General features: G+C 38.2%; 1 protein-coding gene and 1 non-coding gene across 2 annotated transcripts; both read left to right on the forward strand.

The window, feature by feature from the left end:
• Window positions 1–6548: 6548 nt before the first annotated feature.
• Window positions 6549–9571, forward strand: LOC141591998 (heterogeneous nuclear ribonucleoprotein 1-like). The gene is made up of 2 exons (XM_074412531.1): window positions 6549–6927; window positions 8306–9571. Exons 1-2 carry the CDS (start codon window positions 6706–6708, stop codon window positions 9272–9274), a joined length of 1191 nt encoding a protein of 396 aa, XP_074268632.1. The 5' UTR covers window positions 6549–6705; the 3' UTR covers window positions 9275–9571.
• A 4048-nt stretch (window positions 9572–13619) lies between these two features.
• On the forward strand, window positions 13620–13813 carry LOC141593681 (U2 spliceosomal RNA). The gene has a single exon (XR_012521752.1). It is a non-coding gene; the product is annotated as a U2 spliceosomal RNA (small nuclear RNA).
• The last annotated feature ends 293 nt before the right edge of the window (window positions 13814–14106 follow it).

Here is a 14106-nt window from a genome sequence, read left to right on the forward strand (position 1 = left end):
GAGAGGTTTTGAAAACCCTTAAGTCCTTTGCTTAGTGCTTGGACAATCCCATCTTTGCTTAGTGCAAGAGAACCTCCATTTGCTTAGTGCTTTGGAGCGGAGTTAAGTCATTGCTTCGTGATCTTGGACGAAACTACTCATAGGCTTAAACTTGTTTCGTGATCTCGTTTAAGCCATATCTTGTTCATCTCACGCCCATCAAACGGTATTTGTTGAATGCAAAACCGGGCTCAAGTGAGATGTTTTCTTGTTCATTTCACGTCCAATCACACGGGTTTTGTTGAATGCAAAAACGGGCTCATTGTGAAATGTTTTCTCTTAATCTTTCATTTTTATGTTCCAAATAAATCCTCACAAAACAACCCAAAATCGAAACAATACAAATACACGAAAACAGCATGTTTCAATGATGATTAAACAGTCCGTCTGACTTTTCGTTTTGTTATTTTGGTCATGTTTTGTGTCGTATGTTGGGTTCGTTGTTTTTTGTCGTGGTTCTTCCTCCCTTTCTCATTTGCTCATGCTAATGTGAGGGTGAAGACAAGCCAAATAATTTCCAAGACCGTCCTATCCCTAGATCGGTTTTAGGTCTCTTTTTATGTAAATTTTGTGTCATTTTTAATGGTCTTAAATTATGTTACAATTATTGTCGTTTTTGCTGCATTTTTTAGCCTATTTTGGGCTGATTATGGACCACCATCTCGTTTTACTCCAAATGGTGTCAGAGTTACGACTCTTGTATTTTCTTAAACCAAGACGATCTTGGGAAAAAGTGGTCCTTGGTGTTTAATTTAGGGTGTGACACCGCAAATCTATGCGTGGCTTGATTTGTGGGTGTTGGCTTTGGTTCAAGCACTTGTGTGATGCTTGAATCGAGTTGGCTAACAAGGGGGTTCTAAGTATTTGTTGTGTGCTTGCATAGAATGGGCTCTTGTTGTTTCCCTCTTTATCATCTACAATACAGTTTTCTGAAAATGTTTTTTGTTTTTGAAATCGTCTTTTGTTATGCCATGTTCTTAACCGCGGAAGTGTGAGGACAAACTTTTCTCAACAAAGGGAGTTTGGAACGAATGCGGCAACTGAGATTTTTGAGCCAAAACAGCCGGTTTCCAAGGTGAAAAGATGTGCACAAATTGCAAAGATTCCATTCGAAAGTGACATCAAATGGTCCCATTTTTGTACAAGCAAAATGCCAAGCAAGGAATGAACTTTAAACATCAAGATGGCATCCTTTTTCACGTTCAAACAGTCCAAGGAGCTGTCCATTTTGCCTTGTTTTTTGTACTTTATCTACTTTGTATTTTTGTTTTGTTTCTCTTCAATTTATGGTCTTAGGATCTATTGTTAGATGGATGGCCTAGATGCTTTGCGAGTCTCTGTAAAAAGAGCTCATTTCCCTTGTAAAAAATCAGATTTTGAGAATGAAAATTTGAGAGGTTTTGAAAACCCTTAAGTTCTTTACTTAGTGCTTGGACAATCCCATCTTTACTTAGTGCGAGAGAACCTCCATTTGCTTAGTGCTTTGGAGCGGAGTTGAGTCCTTGCTTCATGATCTTGGACAAAACTACTCCTAGGCTTAAACTTGTTTCGTGATCTCGTTTAAGTCATATCTTGTTCATCTCACGCCCATCAAACGGTATTTGTTAAATGCAAAACCGGGCTCAAGTGAGATGTTTTCTTGTTCATTTCACGTCCATTCACACGGGTTTTGTTGAATGCAAAACCGGACTCATAGTGAAATGTTTTCTCTTAATCTTTCATTTTTATGTTTCAAATAAATCCTCAAAAAACAACCCAAAACCGAAACAATACAAATACACGAAAACAGCCTGTTTCAATGATGATTTAACAGTCCGTCTGACTGTTCGTTTTGTTATTTTGGTCATGTTTTGTGTCGTATGTTGGGTTCGTTGTTTTTGGTCGTGGTTCTTCCTCCCTTTCTCATTTGCTCATACTAATGTGAGGGTGAGGACAAGCCAAACGGTTTCCGAGACCGTCCTATCCCTAGCCCGATTTTAGGTCTCTTTTTATGTTAATTTTGTGTCATTTTCAGTGGTCTTCAATTATTTTGCAATTGTTGTCTTTTTTGCTGCGTTTTTTAGCCTATTTTGGGCTGATTATGGAGCACCATCTCGTTTTACTCCAAATTGCATTTGGGCCGTTCTCAATTCTCATGCACTAATTCTATAAACCCGCTGCGGAGGACTCAACAATTCTCCAACATTAAACTTCCAAACTCAGTTTCTCTCCATTATGAGAAAGTGAAAATGGTGAAGGAAGAAAGCTATGTGAGTTGAAATATGGATTTCGGCCGGACATGGGCCGGACTGTGAAGAAAAAAGTTGCCCTTTAAGACTATAGTGAGCGGGCCGAGTCAGAATTATGAGCCAATTATCCTTGCCCTTACCCGCCCTTTAGTCAAAAGTCGGGCGACCCATAGACTAATGGGCCGTAACACTAAACTTTAACTGTTAATTATGTATTCGGTATAAAGTGACTTTAAGTTAAACTACTTTTTATATCTCATACATTGATTTGAAATTTGAAGTTAGGTGTATAATATATATGGATAATCAAGGAATACATATAAGGGTAGAGGTAAAGATTGGATGTATACATTATTATAACTTGTAATATACGGTAGTTAGTGGTGTTTTGAATATATGAGTCTATTGGAAAGACAATCAAATTTTAATTAGCATGGAGATATTTGGAAAGACAACAATTTAGGTTCGACTTTATTAAATAAAAATATGCTTTTATTTGCTTTCATAAAAAAAAAATTATTTAAAAAAATTAATATACACAATAAATTAAAATTTATCACAAATTGTTAGAAAGGACGGTCTTATAGTATAAGACCAGTCTAAACTTACACCAAAGCCCAAATCACATTTTCTAGTTATTAACAAGCTCTTCAAGATGATATTAAAACCTAACGCATCTTCCTATTGTCAGTTTCTAAATTGAACCTTTCATCTTCCCCACAATTTTTTATAAGCATCATACTCCAACTTTTTAATTTCAGTTCACATCTCTTTCTTCCACCAACATTGTCAAGAATAGTTCGATAAACAAGGTTTGTTTTTTCCCCTAATTTTTTGAGGGATGATCAAGGATATCATGTTTAATGTTAATCCATAATTGTGTTAAAATTTAAAGCTTTCTTTTTCCAAATTTTAATTTATTTATAATTTGATTTGTTCATATGAAAAATTAATTCCTTCAAGCAGAGGTACAAGATGGGAGTAAAATACATCAAGTAAAAGTGTAAAACCATTGTCGATCACTCGATCATGGAGCTCTTCAATTTTTTAATTTATTTGTAAAATATTGAAGATTATGGTTGTGGTAGAGCTTTTTTACGTTTTATCACTATCAAATCATGTTTTGACTTATTGCTGATTCCATGAATTAAATATGCTCAATCAGTACGTTGATGATCGAGCTTTGTGTTTCTTACCGCTTTATAGTTCCTTGTAAACTATACCCATAGTTTATAAAGATTTCTCGACGGTAAATCAAAGCCGTTTGAAAATAATATACTCCGTATTAAGTATTAAGTTCCTTTAAGGGATGTGTAAAATGCAAATGGAAGAAGATGAGGAAATGGATAAAGTATATTTTTTCGATAAATCAGAGCCGATTAGCTTAAATGGAAGAGCGTGTGTAAAACACAAGGTGTGGGTTTGATTCCCATATTGGCTATTTATACCAACTTAAAAATTCCGTCTTTGAATTCCTAGGTTTTAAAATTGAAAACTTGGCCTTGAATGTAAAAACTCCGATTTCTAATTAGACAACTCATGAATTTTAACTTAAAACTTGACATTTTAGTCAAAAAAACAACTATTTTGAATTGGGTAAATGTTTTGATCTATACTCACAATTTAAACTCAAACTCTAGGCTTAGAAAATGAAAAGCCCCAAACCCAAGCTTTTTTTTTTGACATAGAAAGTGTCTTTGTTCTTTTAGCATATTTTTTAATTTAACTAGAGCTTTAAGGTTGAAAACTATTTATTTTAATGTGAAAATTTTAATATATATCTAACACTATTATAGTTTCAAGTTAGATATTCTTTTGTTTTAACTTAAAAATAAGGACTTTTAATTTAAACTAGTTGGAAAGCCCGTGCGATGTACGGGACTCTAATTAGGATCATTTTCAACAATATGCAAACATCCTAAGAATTTTGCACTTTTCTTTAAACAAACTTACACTTGAGTTTTTATGGTATAAGAAAAAGAATTTTTCATGAGATTTTGGGTAAGGGGCTTAATTTCACCTTTTGCGTAATTTATGGGTTTAATTGCTACAATCTAAACCTAAGGAGCGTAATAATCTTACAATTAGCCAAAGTAATGGGTCTCAAACTCTCAATGGCCACTTTCGCGCTTTATAATTTGCTTAACGATCATTATTGATTGAACATATGATTTTATAAGGTAAACTAATTGACATTTCGATAACACATTTTTTTCCTTTACATAGTAGTTTTGAGGTTTTATTGATAAAACAAAACAAAAATGACAAATTCATTTGTGTTCTAATTAATTTAACACTGCGTGTTTACATATTATATTTACATAGTACGCATCTTCTCTCTTTGCATCTTTCTAACTAAAGTATGATAGTGACTAATATATATGTGGTACATTGCATACCCTTGGACTTCTTAGATCCCTTCTTTTTGGACTTCTCCTCCCCCACCTTAAAATGTGTTTGACGTCCTCCATTATAGTCAATGGCTCTTAGAACGTTTATGACAATGCGTTTTAACTTGTGCTCCTTCAAAAGTTTCTCATTAGGTCTCTCTTATTCCAAAGAGTTCTCTTACCCTCATTATGACATAGCAAAACTAAATCGATCCCAAACAAACTTGACCTGAACCCGAATTGAGGACCCAAATATGACCAAAACCTAAATTGGCTTGCTTATTTAACCTGACCCGAATGTTTATTATCACAAATTGATCATTCTCTCCAAATAATTACTTGAAAACAAGATACCCGAAAATAACTTAAACGCGAAATGACCCGACTCGACCTAGTCCAGCCCGAATTCCGCCAAACCCGAACAACACGAACCTGACCTGTTTGTTAGTCTACTCACCTTACTCTTCTTTTCTTGCCAGCCTTAAATGGTTGTGTTCTACTCGTACCAGTACCATATTTCTCTTTTCTTGTGTCTTTCTTGGTGGGCTGTACTTAGAGCTGATCAAATGGCCCAAGTCCATTGGCCCTACCCAGCCCGGCCCGCTTTTTTTGAAGGGCTTGGGCCTTTAGTTTTGGCCCAAAAAGCCCATGGGCCGGCCTAAAAAGGCCCAAAATATTTTGGGGCCGGGTTTGGGCCAAGCGTTTGGCCCAAATTTTGGCCCGACCCGGCCCATATTTATTAATAATGAATATTTTTTCTAATAAAACCTATTAAAGTAGCGTTAAAGTTATACCCAACTCTTTACAAACTCAAGTATATTTTTTTAGATTTATAAAACAAAGTATACATAACATAAATCATATCTACGAATGCATGATTAAGCATTCTAAAATGGCGATGTTTGTCTTTATTTTTATTTAGAGAGCATTTCATCATGTTTTGTACAATTTTATACACTATGTATGTTTTAAAAGTTGTAACCGAAGGTATTAACTAATTATTTCCTAGGGTAAGTCGTAAATTTTAGGGCCCGAAAAAGTCCATTTAGGCCCAAAAGCCCGCATTAGCCCATAAGGGCCGGGTTTAGGCTTGCTAAATAAGCCCACGCATTTGGCCCGACCCAACCCGGCCCACACAAATGGTCCGCTTTTGTTAAAAAGGCCCGGCCCATGATCACCTCTAGCTAGAGCTGATCAAATGGCCCAAGCCCATTGGCCCTACCCGGCCCGCTTTTTGGAAGGGCTTGAGCCTTTAGTTTTGGCCCAAAAAAGCCCATGGGCCGGCCTAAAAAGGCCCATAATATTTTGGGGCCGGGTTTGGGCCAAGCGTTTGGCCCAAATTTTGGCCCGACCCGGCCCATATTTATTAATAATGAATTTTTTTTTTCTAATAAAACCTATTAAAATAACGTTAAAATTATACCCAACTCTTTACAAACTCAAGTATATTTTTTTAGATTTATAAAACAAAGTATGCATAACATAAATCATATCTACGAATGCATGATTAAGCATTCTAAAGTGGCGATGTTTGTCTTTATTTTATTATAGAGAGCAATTCTTATGGATTTCATCATATTTTGTACAATTTTATACACTATGTATGTTTTAAAAGTTGTAACTTAAGGTATTACGCTAATTATTTCCCAGGTAAGTCGTAAATTTTAGGGTCCGAAAAAGCCCATTTAGACTCAAAAGCCTGCATTAGCCTATAAGGGCCGGGTTTGGGCTTGCTAAATGAGCCCACGCATTTGGCCCGACCCGGCCCGGCCCATACAAATGGGCCGTTTTTGTTAGAAAGGCCCGACCCAAGCCCGCATTGGTCCGGCCCATGATCACCTCTAAAAACGACGCCGTATAAAGCCACATCAAGTCAGCAAGCACAAAATTTCAGACAAAAGCACAAGAACCCCCGATATTTTGTCCCCCCTCTTACAAGTTACACACTTACACCCCCAAATCATCCTCTCTAAAACCCTAATTTCCGTCTTCCTTCCTTCCCCTAAGAAAAAATCCCCAAATCGAAAAAACTCAGAAATTAAAAAACAATGGAAGCAGAAGAAGGAAAACTGTTCGTGGGAGGGATTACTTGGGAAACTACCGAAGATACTTTGAGAGATCACTTCTCTAAGTACGGTGACGTCACCAACGCTGTCGTCATGCGTGACAAAACCACCGGTCGTCCTCGTGGTTTTGCTTTTGTTCACTTTTCTAACCCTTCTTCCATTGATTCTCTTCTTCAGGATAAGCACACCATTGATGGTAGAATGGTAATTCATCCACTTTATTTAATTCTTTATTTATTTAGGTTATTTTATTTGGATTTGTCAGTTTGTATTATTACTCTTTGTTGGATTGAATCATTACGATTCGAGGCGACGATGTGGTGGAACCAGGATTTGAAGTTAGCGGGGACGAATTGGTAATAATAACTACTCCTCCGTACACTAAGGATAACCTTATTAATAACTACCAATTAGTGTGACTTCAAAAACCTTTGAATCTCTACGAGTCGATTAAACGGCTAGATTTGGAGATGTGGAGCCAGTAGTTTAAGTTACGGAAGGGTAAACATAGCTTGAATATTTAGGAAAGCTTGCTAGTCATTAATTTTTGCTTTGTTTTTTTTCTTATATTTGAACCTATAGATACAGGTTTCGTTGACAGCGGAGATGGGTGTATGGCAGTATGAGAGTAGGGGCATGATTATTTTATAATGAAGAAACGTATATTTGGGAATTTTTGTGGGTGATCTGTTGTTACTTTTGAGGTGCTGAGGGAATTTGATTTTGTGTGTTACCGTCTTGGCACAATGCTGTAATTGTTAGACTGAATTGGGGATTCTGTGTGGAAATGTTTTTGTTTTTCACTTTCTTGTTTATTTTTCGTATTGACATCATGACGTGCTGTAGTGGAGGAAGCTGGATGCGGATGGTAGTTGAAAGTGTTTAATTTGCTTATGTGAATACACTGTATTGAGGAAACTCTGCCATTGATATCCATAATAGTATGTGATAGACTCTATTAGTTTCAATTATTTTTTCTTGCAGTGACGAAGGTGTAGGGTGAGTCAACTTGAGTTTTTGTGGTCATTTGAAGGGATTTTTCTGGGTTGAGTGTGACATAGTCACATAGATCAAATCAAGCAACTCTGGTATCATATTTTAGGATTTTATATTTTTAAACTGTCATTATATTGATACAATAAGGTTTAATTCCTTGAGGTGAGGGAGCCTGTGTGCCTGTGTGCTTACGGTAATTCTTCACTAGTGAATTGACGGAGTCAAGAGTTGAGATGAAGGGTGGTGAGGTTTGCGCAACAAAACTTGGTTAAGTTTTTGTCTAGTGTTTGACCTGTGGTAGAATTAGGTAATACGCGTATATATGACTGATAAGTGATAAGGGAGCAGTACTTGTAAGTTTTCATAGAAAACAATTGCTTAGTAGGACACTCGATTTGATGTACATTATTTGACGCTGGATTTGGTATAGGCCTATATGGGTAGGTGGTTGTCGTTGCATCTGTTGTTCTTAGATACATCAAATTAATCACTCCTCCTTTGGTGATATGCTTTTTAATCGTCTTTTTTCTTTCTTTATTTTGATGAAAGTTATTATAATAAAGTGTATTGTGCTTACATATTTTAGGTGGAAGCTAAAAGGGCTCTTTCTAGGGAAGATCAAAGTGCCTTCAGACAGGACTCATCTCAGGGTGCAAGGGGAACCTCTGGAGGTGGTGGTAATATTAGGACGAAGAAGATTTTTGTTGGAGGATTACCCCCTACTTTAACAGATGAAGAGTTCCGTCAATATTTTGAGAATTTTGGGCAGGTGACTGATGCTGTCATAATGTATGATCAGTCAACTCAACGTCCGCGTGGTTTTGGGTTCATATCTTTCGATACTGAGGATGCAGTTGACAGGGTATTGCAGAAGAATTTTCATGATCTGAATGGAAAGGATGTAGAAGTTAAACGGGCTCTCCCAAAGGATGCAAATTCAGGTAGCGGCAACCGTGGTGGAGGTTATCAGAACTATGGCTCTTCAAGAGGCAATTCAGGGTCATATGATAATCGTATGGATGGAAATAGATACATGCAGCCTCAAAGTGCGAGCTTTTCGTCATACCCAGGCTATAATGCCGCAGGGTATGGCGGGGCCTATGGTGGCCCAACAGGTGGTTATGGCGGTTATGGGGGTTATGGTGGTGGTTATGGAGGTGCTGCAGGTGCTTTTGCAGCTCAAGCTGGAGGTTACGGAGCTGGAGCCGCGAGTGCTATGAAAGCTGCCTGGAGCAACCAAGCTGCTGGTTATGGGTCTTCTGGGTATGGGGCGGGTTACGGCCCCACTGCAGGGTATGGAAGTGGTGCCTCTGCACAAACAGGTCAGACACCTGCCGGGGGTCCTGGGTATGGCAACCAAGCATACGGCGGTGGTTATGGAGCTAGTGGATATGGGTCTGTTGGTGGTCGTGCAGGAAGTGGGCCCACTGGCAATGGTGACGGTGGAGATCAGTCAGCAGCTGGAAGTGGCTACATGGGAAGTGGTTATGGCGAACATAACAGAAATGCAGGTTATGGTGGTTATGACGCTCAATCATGGCAGGGACAACAATAATAACCCGAAGGGTGTCAAATTCGGGTTTATGTTTGCAGAGGATATTTAGTGATATTTAAGGACCCCGCCTTTTTTCTCGCTTGCTTCCCAGTACTTTCATTCTTCTCTCTTTTTTTTTTCTTTCTTTTTCAATTGGTGTGCTTTTCTTCCAAGTAGCAGTATACAGTATTTCTTCAGATAGTACTCGGCTTATAGTAGCTTCGAGTTGTGCCATTTACTTAGTAACTGCTTTGGGTATTTGTTATGTGATGGGGATAATTTACTTTCGGTTTTTGTAGCGTGATGTTATTTCTGGTTTCTGCTTGCCTTGTTATACTCCCTATCTTTCTTTAGTATCTTTCAGGTTTTTTTTTTTTTTTTTTTTTTTGCTTTGATATCTGTCAGTTATCTGTCATGTAAGTGGACTACTCTTTCTCCTCGCTCTTTAGCTGTGTTTATTCTTTTTATTAAATATTGTGACCGCGGTTGGTACTTGGTAGTGGAAGTAATAAATGGAGGGAGATATGAAATTTCAGGGTTGATCGGACTGATTTTATCTGCCTTCCGTCCCACATATATTAGTGGACCTTTGGCATATTATTCTTGGCTGTGATCAAGGCAGATGAGTAGATGTGCTCTGTTTATAGGTGTAAAGTAGTGGTTGCCTTAGATTGCGAGTATGTAATCAGTAGCGGGTAGCTGTATCCATAGTACTCGGTAGTAACTAGTAATTAGCACTTTTCATGAAGCCATAATTATTCTTCCGCCATGAATTTCCTGATGTTGTACAGGAATGAAGGGAAATGAAGGCATATATGTTGGCACCTGGGATTGAATGGTAGTCCAAACGGGATTATTTGATCAGGCGCCTTTCGGGGGGCCAGTGGAATGAATGGTAGTCAAAATGGTATTGGAGTTTTCGACCTCTGATCCTATGGTATGTGTACATTTGCCCACATGAAGATTAGATGTACCGTCTACTCGTCTAGTTTCTTTTCTCCCAGCTCTGTTTTTGTAGCGTTCAGATAGGGATACAATTATTAGTGAGGTTTAAATGTTTTTTAAGTAAACTGTTTTGGGACTGTGAGCGATCTCTAGAATTGTTCTTCATTGACCTGCCATACACGCGTTAGAAGGCAATGAATGGTAGGCATATATAGAATTGAATTGTTTTTTTCTTTGGGTAACCCTTGCTGTTGCTGTGTATGCACTCTCGGCAGATTCATTAATCCCCGGCAATGCAGATGCTAAGCGATGCTGTACCAAGAACGATTTTTGTTCTTGGGAATGTTTGTGTGAAGGGGCGGCAACTCGGTTGACCTCTTTTTTTCAGTCCTCTGTATGCTCCTCTTAAGCGCGCTGAGGATGGGTTTGCGTGAAACATGAGTTACGAATGTGCGACTCTAAATATGCTTCATGGGCTTCAAACCTCTGGTTTTTCCTTTTAACATAGTCACAAATCTTAAGAATAGTCCTTCTATTGAGGGTTTTTCGTGTTTTAAGGCTAAAAAAATACAATTAGTTTCCTTTTTTTTGTTGTTAAGGAGTACCTACGGTTTAGGCCATTTTATGAAGAGCTGCTACCTTATTTTTATTTTATAGTAAAACACTTCCTTAAATGTACTCCGCAAGAAAGCAAAAATTGTGTTAAGTCTTAACCTTTGGGTTTAATTTTGGCAAACTATACTAATGATCAACGTCTCTGTAAAAGGATCATAAAATTGGGATGATACTAAAGATGGATGACAAAAATCAGGGTTGGGACGATGGGAGGAACTTTTAGATAGGTTCGAGAAAAATTAAAATTATAGGTATAAATTAGCAAAATGGTGCAAGTTTTCGGCAAAAAAAAATAGAATAAATTACACGAAATAGAACAGTATATATAGATTATACATCAGAGTTAGTAAATCTGATTTTGTACTTTCTGAAATTTATGATTAATTTTTCGAGTTTTATTTAAAAAAATATAAGTTTTTAGTATAAAATTTTTGAGGTCATTCATTCAAACATTAAGCGAAAAAAATACAACATTGCTCAAAAACTATACTTATAAATTCAATTAATTTTGAGTTTTGCTATCAAAAAATTATTATAAAACTTATAAATTTTAAATGCTAAAAAAAATACATATAAACTCAAAAACTGGAAGGATATGAGGTATTATATCCGATGTGTAATCCCTTTTCTCCGAAATAAAATGAAGTGCTAGTGAAACTGATGTTTTTTTTAAGATGACATTTTTCGAGTCTGAAACAAAGTCGGTGAGTTGCTCATTTACTAAATACTGTAACTTGGGCGAAAAAAAAAGGAAGTTACTTTGGAGCGTACCCCTCATAAAAAAACATCTCCTGTTTTGAATATCACCTTTGATTAAAGTATCGCTCATTAAAAAAAAATGGTAAACAGGTTAATGCAACGGAGGGAGGAGTTCATCTTTGTTATATTCGCGATTGAATTTATAATCATGGGTATTTGTTGTAATCAAGTTTATCAAGTTTGGGTAACTTATAGTACACAAATTGGTATTTAGGCATTTCAACTATTATTATAGTCGAGATATAGGTGTCTTTTATGAAATTGAAAAGCATGAAGCAAAATAAATCCTACAATACTTAACCACCGCGGACTAAGGAATAAAAAAAGTATAACGGGGCCAAATAAATCCCACATCGAGGAAACATGGATAAGTTTAAGCGTTAATAAGCCTCTGCTTGACATTTGATTATTGCCGAGCTCAGTAACATGAGCTTGTAACCCGAGTGGGGGCTCCGAGGTGACGGAACATGGACTCCGCTGCTTGGGTCGGGTCTTTGGGACAGCTGTATGCTGGCTCGCCCTCTCCAAGTTGGGAGTCGGTGCCCTCGGCACGGTCGAAGGGCCAAGTCGACGGGGCCCTAGAGTGGAGGGGACCGCGTGAGGCTGGTTTCACGAGCAACGAGCACCTCCCGCTCTCGTCGGTGGAAGGATAACGAGCGGTCTTTGCCGGGCCCATTAGTACCTGTTCAGCTGAGATCTCCAATGAACCACCACCTTTTTATTTTCTTTTTCAAACCCCCGACCCCCTGAGAGGCCCGACGACGCTCTTTGACAGTCCCCTACGATGGGGGGAAAAAACAAACTAAAAGAGAAGCTACTAACCGAACAAGCTAAGCGAAGCCACCCCGCAGTGGATGTTTACGAGAACCACCGCCTTTTTTTTGCTAAGTAAAAAAGAGCTTGTTATTCATAACACCGAGCCGACGGCGGTCTCGCACATTTCAAAAATAAAACGGAAAAAAAAAGGAAATACAGAAAATCGGGTAAACGAGCCCGTTCCGTATAGCGCACTTTTGAAAACGAACGATTTGAATCTAAAAGGAATAGCTACAACCCGGGAAAGGGTAGCCATTTTGTATGGAGGAGTTAATAAGGGTGAAAGACCGTCAATTCTACTCTTCAAAAAATTATGGCCAGGCGTGCGAAGATGTTTATTTATTTATTTACACAATAATTTTCGCAAGTTGGTCTCGAAAAGCCCGACGTTTTCTATGGGTTTCGCCGTCGCAACGTGTTGCCTATTCCGTATAGTAAGCCTATTACTTGTTAGCTCTTCATGGTTTTTGATCTACGTCCCCTGGCGGTGGTAGTAGAATAATGCGGCTACTAACCGAACAAGCTAAGCGAAGCCACCCCGCAGTGGATGTTTACGAGAACCACCGCCTTTTTCGCTGCTAAGTAAAAAAGAGCTTGTTATTCATAACACCGAGCCGACGGCGGTCTCGCACATTTCAAAAATAAATCTGGAAAAAAAAAAAAGGAAATACAGAAAATCGGGTAAACGAGCCCGTTCCGTATAGCGCACTTTTGAAAACGAACGATTTGAATCTAAAAGGAATAGCTACAACCCGGGAAAGGGTAGCCATTTTGTATGGAGGAGTTAATAAGGGTGAAAGACCGTCAATTCTACTCTTCAAAAAATTATGGCCAGGCGTGCGAAGATGTTTATTTATTTATTTACACAATAATTTTCGCAAGTTGGTCTCGAAAAGCCCGACGTTTTCTATGGGTTTCGCCGTCGCAACGTGTTGCCTATTCCGTATAGTAAGCCTATTACTTGTTAGCTCTTCATGGTTTTTGATCTACGTCCCCTGGCGGTGGTAGTAGAATAATGCGGCTAGTGTTAATAGTCTACATTATTATACTAATAGAAAATATTGATCTCACAAACCATATCCAACGTCGAGCAAGATCGCCGGTTCCGTATACAAGAAACTCCCTGCCTTGTCATATATAATAACAAAAGAGAAATGTCCCACATCGACCGTGAAACAAGAGGGAGCAGAATCATCAGATATAAAAAGCCATAAGTGCATAGGAATAAGGCATACCTTTCTCGGCCTTTTGGCTAAGATCAAGTGTAGTATCTGTTCTTATCAGTTTAATATCTGATATGTGGGCCAATGGCTCACACGATATTAAATTAATTTTTAAGGGGAAAGTCCACCACAGTAGCTTGCTATTGGGGCTTTCGAGCGTCTCCCGTGCGTTGCACTACAGCACGGGCCAGGCGTACCCCTCCATATCTAGTCCACTTTGGTTTCGCGTTTTTGACCACCCCTCCTTGTCTCGTTCAGTTTGGTCTCACTTTTTTCACCTCGGCTAGAATAGAATAATCCAAATGTATATGTGACTTTCCTTATTTTCTTCCTTGGTCGGTCGACCGCGTGCAAAATAAATCAAATATGTATATTTCGAGATTTTCCCATACGTAGGTACCGTGAAGTGTTGAAGGTTCCCATGATATTCGGGTATTTTCCATGACGTATCCACCGCGGGGAAGAAAGGTTTACGTAACGGGCATGTAGATTACT

This window comes from Silene latifolia, chromosome 7 (assembly GCF_048544455.1).
Source record: "Silene latifolia isolate original U9 population chromosome 7, ASM4854445v1, whole genome shotgun sequence".
Taxonomy (NCBI): Eukaryota; Viridiplantae; Streptophyta; class Magnoliopsida; order Caryophyllales; family Caryophyllaceae; genus Silene; species Silene latifolia.

Coding starts and splice junctions, on each gene's coding strand:
- LOC141591998 (XM_074412531.1), top strand. CDS start 6,706: ATGGAAGCAGAAGAAGGAAAACTGTTCGTGGGAGGGATTACTTGGGAA. Junction 6,928..8,305: donor ACACCATTGATGGTAGAATG/GTAATTCATCCA, acceptor TACATATTTTAG/GTGGAAGCTAAAAGGGCTCT.